Raw genomic sequence first — 23,056 nt, 5'->3', positions numbered from 1 at the left:
AGAGAAGCTGCAGCATTAGAAAATTGTAGCGAAATGCAGGAAGATCTGCAGTGGATAGGCACTTGGTGCAGGGAGTGGCAACTGACCCTTAACATAGACAAATGTAATGTATTGCGAATACATAGAAAGAAGGATCCCTTATTGTATTATTATATGATAGCGGAACAAACACTGGTAGCAGTTACTTCTGTAAAATATCTGGGAGTATGCGTGCGGAACAATTTGAAGTGGAATGATCATATAAAATTAATTGTTGGTAAGGCGGGTGCCAGGTTGAGATTCACTGGAAGAGTCCTTAGAAAATATAGTCCATCAACAAAGGAGGTAGCTTACAAAACACTTGTTCGACCTATACTTGAGTATTGCTCATCAGTGTGGGATCCGAACCAGGTCGGGTTGACAGAGGAGATAAAGAAGAACCAAAGAAGAGCGATGCGTTTCGTCACACGGTTATTTGGTAAGCATGATAGTGTTACGGAGATGTTTAGCAAAATCAACTTGCAGACTCTGCAAGAGAGGCGCTCTGCATCGCGGTGTAGCTTGCTGTCCAGGTTTCAAGGGGGTGTGTTTCTGCATGCGGTATTTAATATATTGCTTCCCCCTACTTATACCTCCCGAGGAGATCACGAAATGTAAAATTAGAGAGATTCGAGCACGCACAGAGGCTTTCCGGCAGTCGTTCTTCCCGCGAACCATATGCGACTGGAACAGGAAAGGGAGGTAATGACAGTGGCACATAAAGTGCACTCCGCCACACATCATTGGGTGGCTTGCGGAGTATAAATGTGGATGTAGATGTAGATCAGTTAAGTGTGATGCATCTGTCAGAAGACTTGCAGAGCCATTCTTTTTCAAGCAACAGTGACGGGTGTGAAGTATCTTACCACATTGCAGGAATGTGCTGTACCAGCTGTTCAATCCAGCAATCCCAATGTAATGTTGTTAGACTCCTATTCTGTCAAAAACTCTGAAGGACACTGTCTACGCCACAAAGCCACATATGCTGGACAACATGAGAGATGTGATGGTCACTGCCCCAGTGGAAGTCAAAGATTATTGGTGATGTCCTGACCTTATGTGAGACACAAAAATTCTTAGGGTTTTTTTTTTTATTTTAATTTTTTTTGTTCACGTTATTGACACTGACATTGAAACAGTGTAAACTATTTTGAAGCACACCCTGTATTAATGAGTTTCACAGTTATCGGTGTATATATTTTCATGTATAAAATATGCACAACTGTGGTACAAACCAGAACCAAGAGTCCACCCAACATAGGTGGGCTTTTGAACTGCAAACTGTGGATTTTGGGCAATGTTTAACTACTTACAGACTGGCAGAAGATTAAACTTACTTTGTAAATTAAGTCATGCTTTAAAAATTGGCTATGCTGGATTTTACTGTTTTGGATGAACTACCAGAACTAATATGATTTTTGGCTTCTAGAAATGTTGCTGGCTAGAAATTTAGAAAAATATATGGACACGATTATTCTTACGCAATTTAGTGTTCCTTGTTTACATGTATGAGAGCCATGTTGCAAATTAGGATAAATGTAGTGAGTTAATTAATTACTGGAGGTGGCGCAGTGGTTAGCACACTGGACTCGCATTCGGGAGGACGACGGTTCAATCCCGTCTCCGGCCATCCTGATTTAGGTTTTCCGTGATTTCCCTACATCGCTTCAGGCAAATGCCGGGATGGTTACTTTGAAAGGGCACGGCCGATTTCCTTCCCCATCCTTTCCTCACCCGAGCATGCGCTCCGTCTCTAATGACCTCGTTGTCGACAGGACGTTAAAACACTAATATCCTCCTCCTCCAATTAATTACTGTGGCATATCTTATTGTACAGAAAAATTAAAGCAACAAAAATATGTACTGGATGTGAAGAATCTAACAATGATTCTGATAAAGTACAAGATTTAAAATGAGACTGCTTATGTACTTCACTGAATCACCATTTTCAAACATGCTGATGAGCTCAAAAGGCTTTGCATGTTAAGAATTTTAGTACTAACTGCAGTTAATTGTATTTTCTAATTCTATTATGATGGCATTAATGATAGGTAACTACACCAGGTAAAGAGACCAATTACACTGATAATCAGAACAACAAATTCATGGGAAACGACGTCTAAATAAGATCTTGACATTTTCATGTGAGTGTTACATGCTAACAGGTAAATGGTGTATCAGAAAAAAGTGTTATTTATGGGGGGGTGGGGGGAAAAGTGTTATTTATGGGGGGGTGGGGGGAAAAGTGTTATTTATGGTGGGGGGTGGGGGGAAAAGTGTTATTTATGGGGGGTGGGGGGAAAAGTGTTATTTATGGGGGGGGGGGGAAAGTGTTATTTATGGGGGGGGTGGGGGGAAAAGTGTTATTTATGGGGGGGTGGGGGGAAAAGTGTTATTTATGGGGGGGTGGGGGGAAAGTGTTATTTATGGGGGGGTGGGGGGAAAGTGTTATTTATGGGGGGGTGGGAGGAAAGTGTTATTTATGGGGGGGTGGGGGGGTGGGGGGAAAGTGTTATTTGTTGTGGGGGGGGGAAAGTGTTATTTGTTGTGGGGGGGGGGGGGGTAAAGTGCTCTATTCACGGGGGTGGGCGAAAAGAGCGCTATTCACGGGGGGGGGGGGGGGCAAAAAGTGCGCTATTCACGGGGGGGGGGGGGGGCAAAAAGTCCGCTATTCACGGGGGGGGGGGGGCACAAAGTGCGCTATTCAACGGGGGGCGCGAAAGGTTCGCTATTCAACGGGGGGCGCGAAAGGTGCGCTATTCAACGGGGGGGGGGGGCAAAAGGTGCGCTATTCAACGGGGGGGGGGGGGGCAAAAGGTGCGCTATTCAACGGGGGGGGGGGGGCAAAAGGTGCGCTATTCAACGGGGGGGGGGGGGCAAAAGGTGCGCTATTCAACGGGGGGGGGGGGGGGGGCCAAAAGGTGCGCTATTCAACGGGGGGGGGGCAAAAGGTGCGCTATTCAACGGGGGGGGGGCAAAAGGTGCGCTATTCAACGGGGGGGGGGGCGCGAAAGGTGCGCTATTCAACGGGGGGGGGGCGCGAAAGGTGCGCTATTCAACGGGGGGGGCAAAAGGCGCGCTATTCAACGGGGGGGGGGGGGCAAAAGGTGCGCTATTCAACGGGGGGGGGGGGCAAAAGGTGCGCTATTCAACGGGGGGCAAAAGGTGCGCTATTCAACGGGGGGGCAAAAGGTGCGCTATTCAACGGGGGGGCAAAAGGTGCGCTATTCAACGGGGGGCAAAAGGTGCGCTATTCAACGGGGGGGCAAAAGGTGCGCTATTCAACGGGGGGGCAAAAGGTGCGCTATTCAACGGGGGGGCAAAAGGTGCGCTATTCAACGGGGGGGCAAAAGGTGCGCTATTCAACGGGGGGCAAAAGGTGCGCTATTCAACGGGGGGCAAAAGGTGCGCTATTCAACGGGGGGCAAAAAGTGCGCTATTCAACGGGGGGCAAAAAGTGCGCTATTCAACGGGGGGCAAAAAGTGCGCTATTCAACGGGGGGCAAAAAGTGCGCTATTCAACGGGGGGCAAAAAGTGCGCTATTCAACGGGGGGCAAAAAGTGCGCTATTCAACGGGGGGCAAAAAGTGCGCTATTCACGGGGGGGGAAAGTGAGCTATTCACGGGGGGGGGAAAGTGAGCTATTCACGGGGGGGGGGGGGGGGGAAGTGTGCTAATCACGGGGGGGGGGGGAAGTGTGCTATTCACGGGGGGGGGGGGAAAGTGCTATTTACGGGGGGGGGGGAAGTGCTATTTATGGGGGGGAAAAGTGCTATTTATGGGGGGGGGGGAAAGTGCTATTTATGGGGGGGGGGGAAGTGCTATTTATGGGGGGGGGAAAGTGCTATTTATGGGGGGGGGAAAGTGCTATTTATGGGGGGGGAAAAGTGCTATTTATGGGGGGGGGGAAAGTGCTATTTATGGGGGGGGGGAAAGTGCTATTTATGGGGGGGGAAAAGTGCTATTTATGGGGGGGGGAAAAGTGCTATTTATGGGGGGGGGGGGAAAAGTGCTATTTATGGGGGGGAAAAGTGCTATTTATGGGGGGAAAAGTGCTATTTATGGGGGGGAAAAGTGCTATTTATGGGGGGGAAAAGTGCTATTTATGGGGGGGAAAAGTGCTATTTATGGGGGGGAAAAGTGCTATTTATGGGGGGGAAAAGTGCTATTTATGGGGGGGAAAAGTGCTATTTATGGGGGGGAAAAGTGCTATTTATGGGGGGGAAAAGTGCTATTTATGGGGGGGAAAAGTGCTATTTATGGGGGGGAAAAGTGCTATTTATGGGGGGGAAAAGTGCTATTTATGGGGGGGAAAAGTGCTATTTATGGGGGGGAAAAGTGCTATTTATGGGGGGGGGGAAAAGTGCTATTTATGGGGGGGGAAAAGTGCTATTTATGGGGGGAAAAAGTGCTATTTATGGGGGGAAAAAGTGCTATTTATGGGGGGAAAAAGTGCTATTTATGGGGGGGAAAAGTGCTATTTATGGGGGGAAAAAGTGCTATTTATGGGGGGAAAAAGTGCTATTTATGGGGGGAAAAAGTGCTATTTATGGGGGGAAAAAGTGCTATTTATGGGGGGAAAAAGTGCTATTTATGGGGGGGAAAAGGTGCTATTTATGGGGGGGGGGGGAAAGTGCTATTTATGGGGGGGGGGAAAAGTGCTATTTATGGGGGGGAAAAAAGTGCTATTTATGGGGGGGGAAAAAGTGCTATTTATGGGGGGGAAAAAGTGCTATTTATGGGGGGGAAAAAGTGCTATTTATGGGGGGAAAAAGTGCTATTTATGGGGGGGAAAAAGTGCTATTTATGGGGGGGAAAAAGTGCTATTTATGGGGGGGAAAAAGTGCTATTTATGGGGGGGAAAAAGTGCTATTTATGGGGGGGGGAAAGTGCTATTTATGGGGGGAAAAGTGCTATTTATGGGGGGAAAAGTGCTATTTATGGGGGGAAAAGTGCTATTTATGGGGTGAAAAGTGCTATTTATGGGGGGGGGGGGGGAAAGTGCTATTTATGGGGGGAAAAGTGCTATTTATGGGGGGAAAAGTGCAAAAAAGGATGGGAAGACTCCAGCAGTTACATCTCAAGCAGAGCTCAGGCTACTTCTTGCAGTGTCATCTGTGCTCAGCTGTGTCCACTATGAAGCACTCAGTAAAAGCCATGTACAACCAATGCCCTTACAGTTAGCAATTGTTAGTTTGCAGTCACTCAAGATTTGTAATGTTAATAGCCCAGTACTCATATTGTTGTGATGTTGACTTCTTATATGGTAAGTAAGTGAATGTTGTGTGTTTGGTACATTGTGGTAATTTTTATATTTTTAATTCCTAATATGAACATTATTTTCTGTGTTCCAAGTTTATTTCTTCTGCTCAGTTGTAGGCAATATCTGGTTACAGTTGCATTTTCATACATACATTGAAAATCCTGAGTGGAATACGAACAATTAAATCAGTAAAGATAACCACTCACCTTATTGTGGTGGATAGGCACAGTAACAAGAGCAGGAATGTGTTAACTCCGTTGGCAATTGTTTGTTGTTATTCAGAATACACAATGCATGCAACTACCCTGTTCCGTTCCTGCTGCCCAGATATCATCATCACATTTCATAAGTGCTTTGGCACAGTAGTGATCAAACACAGAACTATGTCAACTACCTTCTTTCTACAACCATTCATGGCTGGGTCCCCAGAAGTTCAACACGATTATGATCTCTTATACCTCTCAAATCTTAGAACCACTTCACCTAGCTTTCTCCTCCATACATTACCTTCTTTTATATGGTCCCTAAAATCCATAAGGCGTCCATCTGGGAGAATTGCTCCCACTTCAAAGGGTTCAAATGGCTCTGAGCACTATGGGACTCAACATCTACAGTCATAAGTCCCTTAGAACTTAGAACTACTTAAACCTAACTAACCTAAGGACAGCACACAACATCCAGTCATCACGAGGCAGAGTAAATCCCTGACCCCGCCGGGACCACTTCAAAGGGTTTCCACCTTAATAGCAGAGCACATCCAATGCAGTACATGTAGCACAAAAGCCGCAGCACAAAAGTAACTACCTTCATGTATCAATTTGTACCACATTTTGAAACAACAAAGCATATTCAAATCACAATCCTGAGACAATAAGTCTGTGTGCACTCATGGTGGCAAGACTGGAAAATGAAATCTTTAAATTTGGCACATATTTGAATAAAATACTTTGTCCATTTGTTAGTAAATTGCAATATAATTGCACCTAGAATTAGGTCACTTTCGTCGGCTATTGTGACATTTAATAAGTACACTTGATAGTATATGCACAACTGTCTTGAAATGATTCATAGCCACCACTGTACATGTTTACTGTAATGTCACCATGTGTTTCCAATAATGGTCACGGGAGGCAATGTGCAATAACATCACTGTAAGGTAGTACTTCTATTGATGTTTATCAATAAACTAGCCAAGACTTGTCAAATGTAACCTTAAATGTTGCAGTGATATCTGATGCACAAAAAAATATTTAACATACTGTTTTTGTGTTTCCTTCTGTCCATCTGCCTCCATGCCAAGTTTGTTATTCTTGCTGGGAATGAAGATAATGCTGTTAAGCCCTTAACATTATAAATACATTGGAGACAAACTATTATTGTAAATGAGAGAGTATATTTACAGAAAAATTTATACAATCTATTAAAAATGCTTTAGTTTAATGAGCAAATAAATTATGTGAGAAACATTATCTTGCAACATAAATAATTCTTAGTGTAAGTCTCTCATTGAAAGTACCAGAAGATGTAATAAAATATTTATTGCAGGATTTTTGAAAAGTACTAACTTACAACAGAATATCTGAGTTCTTCCACTTTCAAGTACTTAATATGCAAGAAATGTTTTTTAGTTTTCCAGTTATAATCTGTAATAATACTGATTTATCTTACTTTAACATTGAAAATAGATTTCTGTTAATAGAATTTCAGAATATGTTACAGTTAGGTCATTTCTGGCAACATTCTTTATTCAATTTGAAGTTGCTTAAAAAACCTAGTGGCATATTTAAGTGCAAACTGAACCAGAATACATAAATTCCTCCTCTTCTGAAGGTAACACTACCATTAAAGGAACCTCCCACCATTGCCACATTTGTCTCCAGTATTTTGCACTCTTTCTTTTTTAAAAAAAGAAATGTCAGTACAAATTTATCAACATATTCTGCAAGTAATGATAGTAGTTAGGTAGTTTGAATATTAGCAGCATCCTGTTATTAATTCTGAAAATTATAATTAACAGAAATATCTGAGTATAATACTTACAGACTGTAGATTAATTTTTAATCAATATAAAACTTTACAACTCATAAAACAATTTCTGTGTATGACTGGGAGGAAGTATAACTACAAGAACAAGAAAATCACATGTCAAAATATAACAATATGCTAAAAAACAAATGTATTTTCACACAAACATTCGTTATCCATGGACTAAAGTATATAAATGCAGTTGCATGTAAGTACAGACATCTAACTTAAACACTGCCTCACATATTCGTCAGGTACTTTGTGAATGACAACATTCTACACATTTTCAGGCATTTAAAATAGCTAAAAATTTACAACTATAAGCTTTACTGGTGACTACACAAAAATGGGAAAGAGGGAAACTGTGATAAGGGAGGGAAGGGGTGTGGAATGGATAAAGAGAAACAAATAGTATTAGTTGCAACATAAAACTGTTCACTGTAATTTGTAACTTCTGGTGAGTCACCAGAGAATAAAAACTTTCAACATTCATCTGTTCTTCCAGAATATTTTCCATCAACATAATACCATCTTATCTGGATGCAGAATATTTAGGATGTATTGACCATATGACTTGCACACAATGCAGTTACATACCTTTTATAACTGTGTTTCAAGGTGGTGGGGGGGGGGGGAGGGGGGGAGGGGGGGGTTAGGAGTTTTTCTAATAAAAGTTAACTTTGAATACATAAGTTTCTTTCTTTCACACAGAACTATAACCAAATTCATGCTGACTGTAGTTGGAGGGAAGTTTATAGGGATTCTGATTAGTTACCAATACTACAAAACACATCATCAAATTTGTATTATACAAGAGAATTAAGTGTACTAGACCAGAATCTAACAATGTATTAAAGTCAAATTATTAGGAATCTGAACCATAAAAAATTTAATGAAAGGGGAAACCCTTATCATAACTATGTGATGTCAATTTCTGCTAAGATTAACACAAATAATTTAATCCCTCAATTATCCCAACAATTAAATGATTCACAGTTCCTGAAAAGTCACTCACTTCTGTAAAATACTGAACTTTCTCTGGCCTATTAATAATGGGCAAGTGTAGAGTGGAACACTAGTACTAATTAGCATCATGAATGTTTTCCATATCCTACTCACTTGTCTTCCTGAGGTAGCTACACTAACAGTTTGTACAGAGGCACTGCCAGAGAACAAGCTGCCGAAGCTAAAATTTCACATTCAAATGAAGGAAAAAAAAAAAAGAGGAAAGAAATGAAGGAAGAATTCAAGTTTAACATGATTAAGTAGATACCATTAGTCCCCTAATATGTAAGTATAAATATAATAAATAATTTATTACAAGTTAGGAATCTGCACATCTGGTTTTAAGCTAAAAGACAGTTCTTTAGGAAGAAATGTATGGAAGTGACTGAGTGAAGTAGTGCATGTACCAAAATGTAAGGAGAATCAAAAACAATACTGATGTATAAATGTGATGCCTCAATTTTGAAACTGCATTAGTAAAATGTGAGCAGTGAGGTACCCCATGATGGGATAGTGTCTTGACGTATTAGTACAGACAGTGGGCATACTAACACTCATCCTTTGTTCTTTAGATTTTTCCCCAAACATGCAGGTCACTGTCTTAAAGCTCGATGTTAGAGAAAAAAAAACTTTAAAAATAGCTGCTTTTTAAAAAAATACCAATAAAATCTCTTCCCACAGTACGGACATCTATAAACCGAAAACAATGTTTCCACAGAAACACCAATCATTTGAATTATTGAATAATGGCAGTTTGAGATGTTTCATCAAATTAATAGCACTACCTTCTTTTATAGTATCAAGACAGCACAAAATCTCAACCACGTGATGTCACCTTGCTCTTTCTGAATAAATATTCACTACTTCAATTCAATATAATGGCACACATTTTCAGATTGTGAGATGCAAATAGTTACGGCTAATACCACAACATACAAAACAGTTACTGAAGCCCACTGATTGCAGCAGAATGGCAGCTCTGCTGAGAGCACCCGCACACTGTACCACAACACACCTGTCTCGGGGATGATAGCTGTTAAATTAAGACTCTTCAATTCACTTTTATAGCTGCATCACTGTGGTAACACTTTTCAATTGGCTCACTGGTTGACTTAGGAACACCTGTCATGAAGTTTGAACACTGCCAAATTGCAGTTGGAGCTTGTGCTATCGCGCATTGCACTTCTGGATAACACACTCTACACTTTCAGGAATAGAATCATACACAGGTACGCCTTCCCTGTTGGCTAAGTCAGACAGGTACATCCGCCCTCTGTTGTAATCCTTCACTGCTTGCTTTGAAAGCTGGAAAAACAGAGAGGGCAGCATCATTAACTACAGAAAAACACACACACACACACACACACACACACACACACACACACACACACACACACACACACACACACCTTTGAGTGTTTGCATGTGCCATTGTGTTGGCAAGTCTGCTTCTACACTACTTCGTACTACTAAGAGCCTCTTAACACATACAGTCACAAAAAAGTTTTTGTTATGTCATAGTTTATGTAGAACACTCTTTAACGTAGATTTCTACTCATATGACCACTTGTTTATTTACATACCATATAAACAGCTGTGCAAATTTCTCTCTCAAATATCTTAAGTAGTAACTATGTTATACACTGTGCAATGGTATTAAAGGACTACTTTTTCGAAACCCTTTAATTCCCACACATTACAATACTTAAGTTTGAAATTTGGCTCAAAAGTGCAAAAACCTTTCTCTGTAATGGTGCAAAAGCTTGGCAGGCTTCAATCTCACCCTAGGGCTTGCTGACATTTCAAACAGCAAGGTGTCAACACATGCAAAGAAGGCAACCCACATTTCACTCCTCATTTTGTTTTTGCACTTGAAGTGTCGTTCAGCCCAAGGGTGTCTCAAGATTCCAGACTTTTGCACCATTACAGAGGAAGATGAATATGCCTTCAAGCCAGATTTCAAACTTAGGTGTCAGAATGAGTGGGAATAAGTGTTTCAAAAAGTGGTCCTTTAATTCTGCTGCACATTGTATTATATACGAATTTAATCCTTCACAGTAATAGGCAATAATACTTGCTAGTAACCAATTTTTTGTCTACTTATAGAACTCATCATACTTAGACACTAACAGCTATCCAAGAATTAGATGTTATTGCTGAACCAAATTACACAAGAAACTTTTTAAAACATTCAGAAAGTTTATGGATAAGAAACATTTTGAATCTGATGTTGAGTTGAAGAACACAGTGAATAACTGGCTTAATGGACAATGGCCTGGTTTAATGGACAATGGCAGGCAACTGTGACACAGAAATTCTGAAGCTAGTGTAGTGTAGCGTGGCATTTCATCAAATATCCTGGTCCACTATGGGTATTTGTACCAGCTAAAGGTGATCATGAGAGCAGCTATTTGTTAAGTAGCATATAGGAAAGGAGCAGATACTGTTTGCCCTGGTACATGTTTGTACGGAGGATGCGTGCGCCGTAACAACAGAGGCAGTGTGAGAGCAGTCACGTAATGTACGGCATTCACTCAATGTCCAGTGCTATATGTATGCTTTGACACAGATGGCTCCGAGTAAGAGGGTCATAGACAATGTCGACGGGAATCCAAAACAAATGAATCACTTTTATGTTAAAAAAAGAGATCTTATGTACGGCCTAAAAATCAGACATTATGAGTCACAATGTGCTAACATTTGGCTGAACTATTTTGAGTTACAATCACTGGCATACATCTGTGTGCAACTTGAAAACATTTAAATACAAAGAAGTGCAAATGAGAGTTCAGAGTTTATTTACTAGCTTGAAGTAACTGTCGTGAGCTAACATCTCAGCATCACCCAACAAGGATCAAAGCCCAGAAGAAAAGGAAGTTCATACACGGTGATGGGATGGAGTAGCTGGACCATCAGAACAATGCCTAAAGGTGACCATGCATCAGGAAGATTTATAACGGGTAACTGACAGATCTGACAAGGTGAAACTGTATCAAGCAAAGACAGCAGCTTAAATACACCACTGCAAACCAATCTTTTCCACCATACTGGCACACAGTTATGAAAAAAAATCTTAAATAATGCAATCAATTACTTAGAAAAATAAATCAGGCTTAAATTTCTTTAAGCGATTTATTTTTCTTTAAAATACCTATTTCTTGACGTTATTAAAGCCAAATCATCATTACTTCCTGGATTACCCTTGTACATTGGTTGGATTAAATAGCAAAACATTCTTTGTCATTTGTGCAACATATTTTACCATGCAAATTGTGAAATTTTGTAGGGAGAAATTTGAGTTTTTCTGGAATTTGTAGTTTTGTAAATGACTCGGTATGTCCTACTAAACAAAAATTTTGCAGCCATGAGGATGTCTTAGCTGGGGAGAAAAAATTAATGGAGTTATCGATAGACATTTAATCGTGGGCTGTCCATTGCTGTAATTTTTAAATTAGTGATATTTCTGTGGTCTTCAGTCGAACGACTGGTTTTAGGCAGCTCTCTGTGCTAGTCTGTCTGGTGCAAGCTTCTTCATATCTGCAGAACTACTGCAAGCTAAATCCATTTGAACTACTTCACTGTATTCAAGCCTTGGTCTCCCTCTACAATTTTTACCCTCAACGGCTTCCCTCCATTACCAAACTCATGATTCTATCAGGTCTCAGATGTGTCCAATCATCCCAACCCTTTTTTTATTCAGCTTGTGCCATAAAACATTCTTCTCCCAATTAAACTCAATACCTTCTCATTCGTTATCTGATCTACCCATACAAATTCTGCTTTCTTCTACAGCATCATACACTAGCGGCCATTAAAATTGCTACACCAAGAAGAAATGCAGATGATAAACGGGTATTCATTGGACAAATATATTATACTAGAACTAACATGTGATTACATTTTCACGCAATCTGGGTGCATAGATCCTGAGAAATTAGTACCCAGAACAACCACCTCTGGCCGTAATAATGGCCTTCATACACCTGGGCATTGAGTCGAACAGAGCTTGGATGGCATGTACAGGTGCAGCTGTCTATGCAGGTTCAACACGATACCACAGTTCACCAAGAGTAGTGACTCGCGTATTGTGACGACCCAGTTGCTCGGCCACCATTGACCAGATGTTTTCAATAGGTGAGGGATCTGGAGAATGTGCTGCCCAGGGCACCAGTCGAACATTTTCTGTATCCAGAAAGGCCCGTACAGGACCTTCAACATGCGGTTGTGCATTATCCTGCTGAAATGTAGGGTTTCGCAGGATCGAATGAAGGTAGAGACATGGGTCACAATACACCTGAAACTTAACGTTCACTGTTCAAAGTGCCGTCAATACAAACAAGAGGTGACAGACACGTGTACCCAATGGCACCCCATACCATCACGCCGGGTGACACGCCAATATGGTGATGACAAATACACGCTTCAATGTGCATGCGCCGCGATGTCACCAAACACAGATGTGACCATGATGATGCTGTAAACAGAACCTGGATTCCTCCAAAATAATGACGTTTCGCTATTCGTGCACCCAGGTTTGTCGTTGAGAACACGATCGCAGGCACTCCCATCTGTGATGCAGCGTCAAGGGGAAACACAGCCATGGTCTCTGAGCTAATAGTCCATGCTCCTGCAAATGTCATCGAACTGTTCGTGCAGATGGTTGTCATCTTGCGAACGTCCCCATCTGTTGCCTCAGGGATCGAGACGTGGCTGCACGATCCATTACAGCCATGTGGATAAGATGCCTGTCACCTCGACTGCTAGGGATACGAGGCCACTGGGATCCAGCACGGCATTCCGTATTACTCTCCTGAACCCACTGATTCCATATTCTGCTACCAGTCATTGGATCTCGACCAACGTGAACAGCAATGTCGCGATACGATAAACCGCAATCGCGATAGGCTACAATCCAACCTTTATCAAAGTCGGAAATGTGATGGTACACATTTCTCCTCCTCACACGAGGCATCACAACAACTTTTCACCAGGCAACACTGGTCAACTGCTGTTTGTGTATGAGAAATCGGTTGGAAACTTTCCTCACATCAGCACGTTGTATATGTTGCCACCGGTGCCAGCCTTGTGTGAATGCTCTGAAAAGCTAATCATTTGCATATCACAGCATCTTCTTCCTGTTGGTTAAATTTCGCATCTGTAGCACGTCATCTTTGTGATGTAGCAGTTTTAATGGGTAGTAGTATATTTCAAAAACTACTTCTCTCTTCTTGTCTAAACTGTTAACAGTCCACATTTCACTTCTGTACAAGACACTTCTTGAACTGAAATCAGATGTTGACAAATTCCTCTTTTTTAGAAATGCTTTCTTGCTACTGCCAGCATGCATTTTATATTCTCTGTACTTCAGTCATAGCATTCGCATTGGACAGAATGATTGTGTAATCAGCAAACCATAAAGTTTGCATTTCTTCTCCATTAACTTAGATTCCCTTTTGAAATCCCTCCTGTGTCTCCTTCACTGCTTGCCCAATTTATACATGCAACAAACATCAGGGACAGCCTAAAATGTTGTCTCATTCACTCTAAAATTACGACTTTCCTTTTTGTGTCCTTTGACTCTCAGTAACTGCACTCTGGTTTCTGTACAAGTTGTAAATGTACTTTTGCTCCCTGTATTTTACCCCTGCTTTCTTCATAATTTCAGCAAGTGTAGTGCAGTCGACACTTTCAAAAGCTTTCTCTAAATCTACAATTGCCATAAACAAAGATTTGCTTTTTGTCAACTCACCTTCAAGGATAAGTCACAGGGTCAGTATTGCTTCGCACATTCCTAAATTTGTCTGGAACCCATAATGAACTTCCCTGAGGTAGGTTTCTACCAGTTTTTCCATTCTCTTGGAAACAATTCATGACAATAATTTGGTCCCATGACTTATTAAACTGATGGCTCAGTAGTATTCACACCTGTTACCACCTGCCTTCTTTGGAACTGGAATTATTACATTCTTCCTGAATGTCTGATAGCATTTCGTCTCAAGTGCTATAGTTTTGTCATGTCTGCCTCACCAAATGATCTCATATTTCCGAGGGAATGTCATTTATTCCAGGGGCCATGTTTTCACTTAGATCATTCAATGCTCAGTCACATTCTTTTTGCAGGATCATATCTCCCATCTCATCTTCACCTACTTCATATCTTCTCTTTCTGTAACATGGTCCTAAGTTTGTTTCCTTGATATAGACCCTCTATATATTCTTCTACTTTTCAGATTTTCCTTCTTTGCTTAATAATGGCTTGCCATTCCAGCTATTTTATTGGTAATATTCCATCTTCACTCACAACATCACTACTTTTTAATTATTGTCCAACATCTTTCAGTCATACGATATCATTTTCAGGACTATATACACAAAATGGGTGTTACACCTACTTCAGTTTTTCACCTAGCAGTAACAGAATGATACTGTTAGTTTTATGAGAAATCTGTAATGGGTAAGATTAAAGATAGAATAAAGTATTGGAACATATTACCTGTGTGTAAATCCAACTGGTGTCCACAGTAAAATACTGCATGTGCACCCTGGCTAACACCAAATGAGCTAGGCCATCCCTAAAGCCAGACCTTTATTTTACTTCCTGGTTACAAACATGGATACAAATGGCCAAAACTATGGGACTTTGTCCTTTCTTGCCAACTAAATCTACAAGGAATTATCCAAGGTTACCTGTCAAAATTTCTTTTATGTAATATCACTGAAGTGTTTTTAATCCATGAAACCCATGCATAAAATGAAGAAGATCTTTATAAAAGAGAAAGGATATATGCCTACCAGCTTATTGGTGCAACTTACCACTGTGCTTATACCGGTGTCGTTTACATCAGAGCTAACACTGATCGTACAAACTTAATCTCACAAAATACAGCTGATGACATTCACAATGTTTCAATAAAGCTTGAAGAACTCACTATCCATAATATCTATAACCCTCCTAATATAGAGTGGCCACCAAATGTTCTGCATATTACTGTCCATCCATCAGCATATGTTGGCGATTTTAACAGCCACCATATGCAGTGGAAGTGTGCACTCAACCACTGTGGTAATGCACTTGTCGATTAGGCTGAAAACAACAGTCTTTATCTAGTTTTTGATGCTAAGGATCTGGAGACATTTAGACCAGCTACATGATAGAGAGGCTATAACCCAGACCTCCATTTTTGTCTCCCATGATCGTAAAGACCAAATAATTCCTACATCAAGAATAGTCTTGTCAGACTTCCCACATAGCCATCACATGTCTGTTATTCTCAATACTGACTTATCCATCCCACTGGTTAAGTCAGTGCCATGACCTACATGGAATTTTAGAAAGGCAAATTGACAGTATTTTTAGGATCACCTGGAAAAATATATTCTTCTCATTCCACCAGAACCCCAGAGCTACAGCTGTTTTGATGCAGCTGTTCTTTCATCTACTAAGAAACATATTCCCCATGGTTATAGCAGAGAATATATGCCAGGGTGGGATGAGAGGGGTGAACACCTATATGAATAATTTAACAAATGTGGAGACAGTGACATTGCACATGAACTACTTCATAGTCTTGATAATGCCAGCAAAGTGCACTATTCTGAGACAGTACAAAAGCTGAATTTCAAACACTGAAGTGGGAAGGCTTGGTCTGTAAATTGGGTGGTGCCTTTAACAAATCTGATCAGATGCCTGGTATTTCAGCCAGTCATATTGATAACCATATAGTAAAAATGTCCATACCACCAAGGGATAAACAGCATACACCCAGAATAAAAAGAGCTAACAAATGTAAAAGCTCTGCCTCCAAGGAATTCAAAATTCCCTTCACCATTCATCCTAGATGAAACAGAGGTACGTTTAGCAGAGGTTAAAAGTGGTAATTCTTCATGGTGTGATAATATTAATACAGAATTTTTATGCCATCTTGGGGAAAATAAATACCGGCTGACTTGTTTCTTCTCTATTATTTTGAACAGAGGAACACTTCACAAGAAACTGAAATATGCAAAAATTGTGGCAATATTAAAACCCAACAAATTACTTGATCCGACACAGAACTTTCAGTCAATTTCCCTGCTTAGTTGCATGTATAAGCTCTTGGAGAGACTTATAACAGATTTGGTGAGTGCATTTTAGAACACATTCCAATAGGACAAGAGGGATTTCGGCCTCAGCAAAGCTGCAATGACCAGGTAATAGCTCTGACAACTTTCACAGAGACTAGTTTCCAGGAAAAACTAAAAACAACTGTGGCCTTTATCGACCTTACGGCAGCATAACACTGTCTGGAGGGAAGGGATGTTTCAAAAATTACTGAAAATAATTAAATGGCAAACAACAGCATCTATTATTGGTGACATAATAAGTAATCGATACTTTCAAGTTTGCTTGGGTGAAAGTAGCAGCTCAATAAGGAAATTAAATAACGGACTACCACAGGGCTCAGTTCTCACTCTGCTTCTGTTCAGCCTTTACATTTCTGACTTTCCAAGAACATTTTCAAGGAAATTCTCATACTCAGAAAATATCACCCTGGCTTATCAATCAAGAGAGCTTGGTCAGTCAGTGGCAATACTAACAGAAGACTTAGTGGCCTTAACTCATACTTCAAGAAATGGAGACTGAAGCCCAGTACCAGTACAAGTGAGATTCGTGTGTTTCCACCTTAAACAAACAAACAAACAAACAAACAAACAACCACTCAGCTCAAGGCGCAATTTGGTGGCCATATTCTCCATCACAACAAGTACCCCAAGTGTCTTAGCAATCTTCGCATCACACTTGGCTGGACTATCCTATTAAAAACATCTAGGGAACACTTCAGCCAAGATAAAAACTAACAACATCATTCACAGGCTGTGTGACACAGCTGGTGGTGCTTCAATGGAGAATTTGCATACATCGGCTCCTGCACCGTATTTTTCAACCATAGAGTATCACACTTCAGTGTGGGGTAATAGCTGCCATACCAGCCCCATCAATGCGCAGCTCAACAACAAGATGCACATGATTACTGGTACAATCATACCAACTCCTGTCTACTGGCTTCCCCTGCTAAGCAATATCTACCCACCACAGATTCACAGAACTGAGACTCTATGTAGAGATTATCATAATCCAAAAGAGAATAAAGAACTTCCCATTTATCATGATGTACTTGTCTTATGAAGAAACGGGCTTCACTGAAGACGCCTGCCACTACCGTATACTGAACAGCTGCTACAAGTAATACTGAAGGAAGAGAGCTCTGGAACAAGAAGAACTGCCAACACATTGGAAATTGTGGGTCAAATTAAACAGAATCCACACTGTTGTTGTTGGTGCTCTGACTCACTCTATAAATGGGGTATTTGAGAGACTTCGAGTTGTGACAGTGGTGCACTGAAACAATCCATCAGACACATAAGAACAGAATGCATTCTACAATACTAAACGGACTCATGGAATGTTGTTATGAATGCCAATGTCACAACATTGGGATGGGTTAAGAACCAAGATGCTATTTTTGTTTTTTGTGTTTTTTGTTTTGTTTTATGCAACGAGATTCATTACATATTATAAATGTCCTGTATGTGTGTGTCATACAAATGATGATGACCTATGTTTGACCACATAACATTCATCTCTTGCAATGACAAAGAACTATCACATCGGCACTTACATTTTTAACAATTTAGCATGTTTATTACAATACTACATGACATGAACAATTTACATTTTTAACCTGTGTGACAGATGTGATGTAGTAATGAATTTTGTATGATTTCCATTTAGGCATATTGACAAAATAAAATAATTATTTAGAAGAATGTGAATTAACAATATTTTGTTTTACATTCTTACATATTCAAGATATTAACATCGTGTGCAACTCAAAATACTCATTGAAATTTACTGTTTCTGTAGACAAACTAAGAGAGAGAGAGAGAGAGAGAGAGAGAGAGAGAGAGAGAGAGAGAGAGAGAGAGACTCCCTTCATCAGAGGCAATCATAAATTTAAGAGCATAGACATTCATAAATTTTGCCTAGAACAGCATATGGAAGCATGTGCAACGAAAGTAGAATTCCATAAAAAATACTTCATAATATTATGTGTATATGGAGCACCTGCAGGTAACTTTAATCTGTTCATAAACTGTCTTGAAGCTGTACTGGCCCATTTAACAACCAAAAACAAAGAAATAGTGGTTGCTGATGACTTCCATGTACTTTTCCTTAAAGACTCTCCCAATAAGAACTGATCTGAGTTAGTAACATGATCATTCAACTTAATTCCTACTGTTAAGTTCCCAACTATGGTAGCCAGTTGTTCACAAACAGCCACTGATAATACATTTATAGAAAAGTCCAATGAACAAAATTATATTACAAAACCAATACTCAATGGCATCTCAGTCCACGACATGCAGTTCCTTCTGTTAATCTTAATACTGAATAGCATATAAAATCTGTTAAATATGAACTAAAGGGGGTAATCAATAAGCCAAAACTTTATTATTTTAGGGCACTCCACAGAGACGTTCACTGGAGTGATGTTTACAGTGCTCATGGCATGAATGAAAATATAACACTTTTGATAATGAAGTGCTTACCTTATTTGAACACTGTTTTCACCCAAAACTAACCAAGATTAGAGCAAAATCTAGAAGAAGCCATGGATTACTCAAGGAATAGAGGTATCTTGTAAAACAAAAAGAATGCTGCATGTCAATCCGAAACAGTTCTGAAGTTGACACTATAGCACATTACAAGAAATACTGCAAAATATTAAAGCAAATATATTACAAGGAAAAGATAGTCATATCAGATAGCAAAATAATGATAATATGGGATATAGTGAAGGAGGAGACCAGTAGAACCAGGCATGAAGACAGGCAAATAGCGTTAAGAGTAAATGATACATAGGTGTATAGTGTTGCAGAACTTTTTTAACAAACATTTTATAACTGTTACTGAAAAGATGGGGTTGTCAGATTCTGTAGATGCTGCCATGGGATACCTCAGACCACACATTTCAAGAAACTTCCATAATATGAATTTGACCCTCACTACCCCAGCAGAAGTAATGTCCATCATAAAATCTTTAAAATCAAAAACATCCAGTGGGTATGATGAAGTATCAACAAAGTTAATTAAAGAATGTGGTTCTGAGTTAAGTAACATATTAAGCTATCTGTGTAACCAGTCGTTTATCAGTGGAATATTTCCTGAATGGTTGAAATATGCTGAAGTTAAGCCACTGTTTAAGAAGAGAGATAAAGAAATAGCGTCAAATTTCCATCCAATTTTACTTTTGCCAGCATTCTCAAAAATTTTAGTAAAGGTAATGTAAAATCGGCTTTATAGCCATCTCATCACAAACAACATATTATCAAAGATGCAGTTCAGATTACTAAAGGGTTCTCATACTGAGAAGGTTATCCACACTTACAGTGAAAATGTGCTTAATTCATCATACAAAAAGTTGCAGGCAACTGGTATATTTTGTGATCTGTCGAAGGCATTTGACTGTGTAAATCACAAAATCTTTTTGAGTAAATTAGAATATTATGGTGTAACAGGAAATGCTGCAAAATTGTTCAAATCTTGTATCTCTGGCAAGAAACAAAGTGTGTTATTAGGAAAGACACATGTATTAAGCTATCAGACATCATCCAACTAGGAATTGATTACATGTGGGGGCCCCACAAGGTTCCATCTTAGGGCCCCTACTTTTCCTTGTGTATATCAATGACCTTTCATCAATAACATTACCAGATACCAAGTTTGTTTTGTTTGCTGATGGTACAAACATTGCAATAAACAGCAAATCAAATGTAGTCTTAGAAAGATTGGCTAATAAAATATTTGTGGACATTAATAATTGGTTCCTAGCCAATTCTTTGTCACTAAATGTTGAGAAAACACACTACATGCAGTTCAGAACTTTTAAGTAGTGTCCCATGAGTATATGCCTAACATAGGATGACAAGCAAATAGAAGATGTGAACAGAGTTAAATTCTTGGGATTACAGCTTCATAATAAATTTAACTGGGAGCAGCACACCACAGCACTGCTGAAGCATCTTAACGAATCTCTATTTGCAAAGTGAATTCTTTCAGACATAGGGGATGTTGTTGTTGTTGTGGTCTTCAGTCCTGAGACTGGTTTGATGCAGCTCTCCATGCTACTCTATCCTGTGCAAGCTTCTTCATCTCCCAGTACCTACTGCAACCTACATCCTTCTGAATCTGCTTAGTGTATTGATCTCTTGGTCTCCCTCTACGATTTTTACCCTCCATGCTGCCCTCCAATGCCAAATTTGTGATCCCTTGATGCCTCAAAACATGTCCTACCAACCGATCCCTTCTTCTAGTCAAGTTGTGCCACAAACTTCTCTTCTCCCCAATCCTATTCAATACCTCCTCATTAGTTACGTGATCTACCCACCTTATCTTCAGCATTCTTCTGTAGCACCACATTTCGAAAGCTTCTATTCTCTTCTTGTCCAAACTAGTTATCGTCCATGTCTCACTTCCATACATGGCTACACTCCATACAAATACTTTCAGAAACAACTTCCTGACACCTAAATCTATACTCGATGTTAACAAATTTCTCTTCTTCAGAAACGATTTCCTTGCCATTGCCAGTCTACATTTTATGTCCTCTCTACTTCGACCATCATCGGTTATTTTACTCCCTAAATAGCAAAACTCCTTTACTACTTTAAGTATCTCATTTCCTAATCTAATTCCCTCAGCATCACCCGACTTAATTTGACTACAATCCATTATCCTCGTTTTGCTTTTGTTGATGTTCATCTTATATCCTCCTTTCAAGACACTGTCCATTCCGTTCAACTGCTCTTCCAAGTCCTTTGCTGTCTCTGACAGAATTACAACGTCATCGGCGAACCTCAAAGTTTTTACTTCTTCTCCATGAATTTTAATACCTACTCCGAATTTTTCTTTTGTTTCCTTTACTGCTTGCTCAATATACAGATTGAATAACATCGGGGAGAGGCTACAACCCTGTCTCACTCCTTTCCCAACCACTGCTTCCCTTTCATGCCCCTCGACTCTTATAACTGCCATCTGGTTTCTGTACAAATTGTAAATAGCCTTTCGCTCCCTGTATTTTACCCCTGCCACCTTCAGAATTTGAAAGAGAGTATTCCAGTCAACATTGTCAAAAGCTTTCTCTAAGTCTACAAATGCCAGAAACGTAGGTTTGCCTTTTCTTAATCTTTCTTCCAAGATAAGTCTTAAGGTCAGTATTGCCTCACGTGTTCCAACATTTCTACGGAATTATAGGGGATATAAAAATGAAAAAGCTGGCATATTATGCTTACTTTCACTCCATAATGTCATATGGGATTATTGACTTACACGTGGTGTGAACTCGAGAACATCCTACAGAGGCCTATTTAGGGAACTAGGGATACCACCTACTGCTTCCCAATATATTTATTCCTTAATGAAATTTGTCATTAAAACTATATCACTTTTTCAAACCAACAACTCAGTTCATGGAATCAGTACTAGAAATAAGAATAATCTTCATAAGGATTTAAGGTCACTTACTCTTTTACAAAAAGGTGTGCATTATTCAGGAACACACATTTTCAATAACTTGCCAACAGCCATAAAAGGCTTAACAACCAATGAAATTCAGTTTGAGAGAAGCCCGAAGGATTTATTGGTGGCCTTCTACTCCACCAATAAAAAACATTTTTTAAATGTTAAATTCAGTGCATTATTGCTACTCACTGTAAAGATGACATCTTGAGTTGCAGATAGGCATAACAGAAAGAACACATTAGCTTTCAGCCAATGTCTTTGTCATGACTGCCATCACTCGCAGCCCAGACCAGAATGCAACTTAGAACAGCAGCAGCAGTCTGGGGGGAAGGAGGGGGGGGGGGGGTGAAAAAGGAGAGGAGTGAAGGAAGGGAAAGACAAGAAGGAGCATTGGCACAGGGCGGCACACAAAGAAGATGGGAGACGAGAATAGGGGGGAGGTGAGAGAACAGAGGAAGTTGAAATCATTGAATGGAGGTGTGGGGACAGCAGGTTACCATAGGTTGAGGCTGGGATTATTTCAGGGGTGGAGAATGTGTTTTGAGGATATCAACCAACTGTCCATGTCAGAAAAGCTGGTGATGGAGGGAAAGATCCAGATGGATCAGGCACTGAATCAGTCCCTGAAATCAAGCACGTTATGTTCAGCTGTATGTTGTGCCACAGGGTATCCTACTTTGCTCTTGCCCACTGTTTGACGATGCTCATTTGTCCTGATGGACAGCTGGTTGCTAGTCATACCAATATTAAAAGCTGTGCAATGCTTGCAACAAAGCTGGTAACAGTCATAGCTGCTTCCAAAGGTGGCTCAGCCTCTGATGGGATAGCATAAGCCAGTGACAGGACTGGAATAGCAAGTGCTGGGATTGTGGATTGGGCAGGACTTACACCCGAGTCTTCCACAGAAATATGACACTTGTGCCAAGGGGTTGGGATTTGGAGTGTATAGGGGTGGACTAGGATGTTGTGGAGGTTATGTGAGCAATGGACCACCACTTTGTAAGGGGTGGAAAGGATCTAGGTCAGGATGTCCTTCAATTCAGGGCTTGATGATAGGTAACCAAATTTCCGATGAAGGATGTGGTTCACTTGTTCCAGTTCAGGGTGGTAGTGGTTGACTAAGGGGGGTACTCCTTTGTAACTGGTTCTTGGGTGTGGGAGGAGGATTGGGGGTGAGAGTGGAC

General features: G+C 40.3%; 1 protein-coding gene across 2 annotated transcripts in view; it reads right to left on the bottom strand.

Moving 5' to 3' along the window:
• Positions 1 to 7,929: 7,929 nt before the first annotated feature.
• The window catches only part of LOC126248805 (uncharacterized), a 591,690-nt gene continuing 576,563 nt past the window's right edge, over positions 7,930 to 23,056 (bottom strand). For both annotated transcript variants that reach the window (XM_049950200.1, XM_049950201.1), the window contains exon 15: positions 7,930 to 9,616. In XM_049950200.1, coding sequence (XP_049806157.1) covers positions 9,479 to 9,616 — 138 coding nt within the window. In that variant the 3' untranslated portion in view covers positions 7,930 to 9,478. The remainder of the gene's footprint in view (positions 9,617 to 23,056) is intronic.

Source organism: Schistocerca nitens, chromosome 3, assembly GCF_023898315.1.
Source record: "Schistocerca nitens isolate TAMUIC-IGC-003100 chromosome 3, iqSchNite1.1, whole genome shotgun sequence".
NCBI classification, from domain to species: domain Eukaryota; kingdom Metazoa; phylum Arthropoda; class Insecta; order Orthoptera; family Acrididae; genus Schistocerca; species Schistocerca nitens.
The sequence above is the reverse complement of the archived record's forward strand: the minus strand, read 5'-3'. Positions and strand labels throughout refer to the sequence as shown.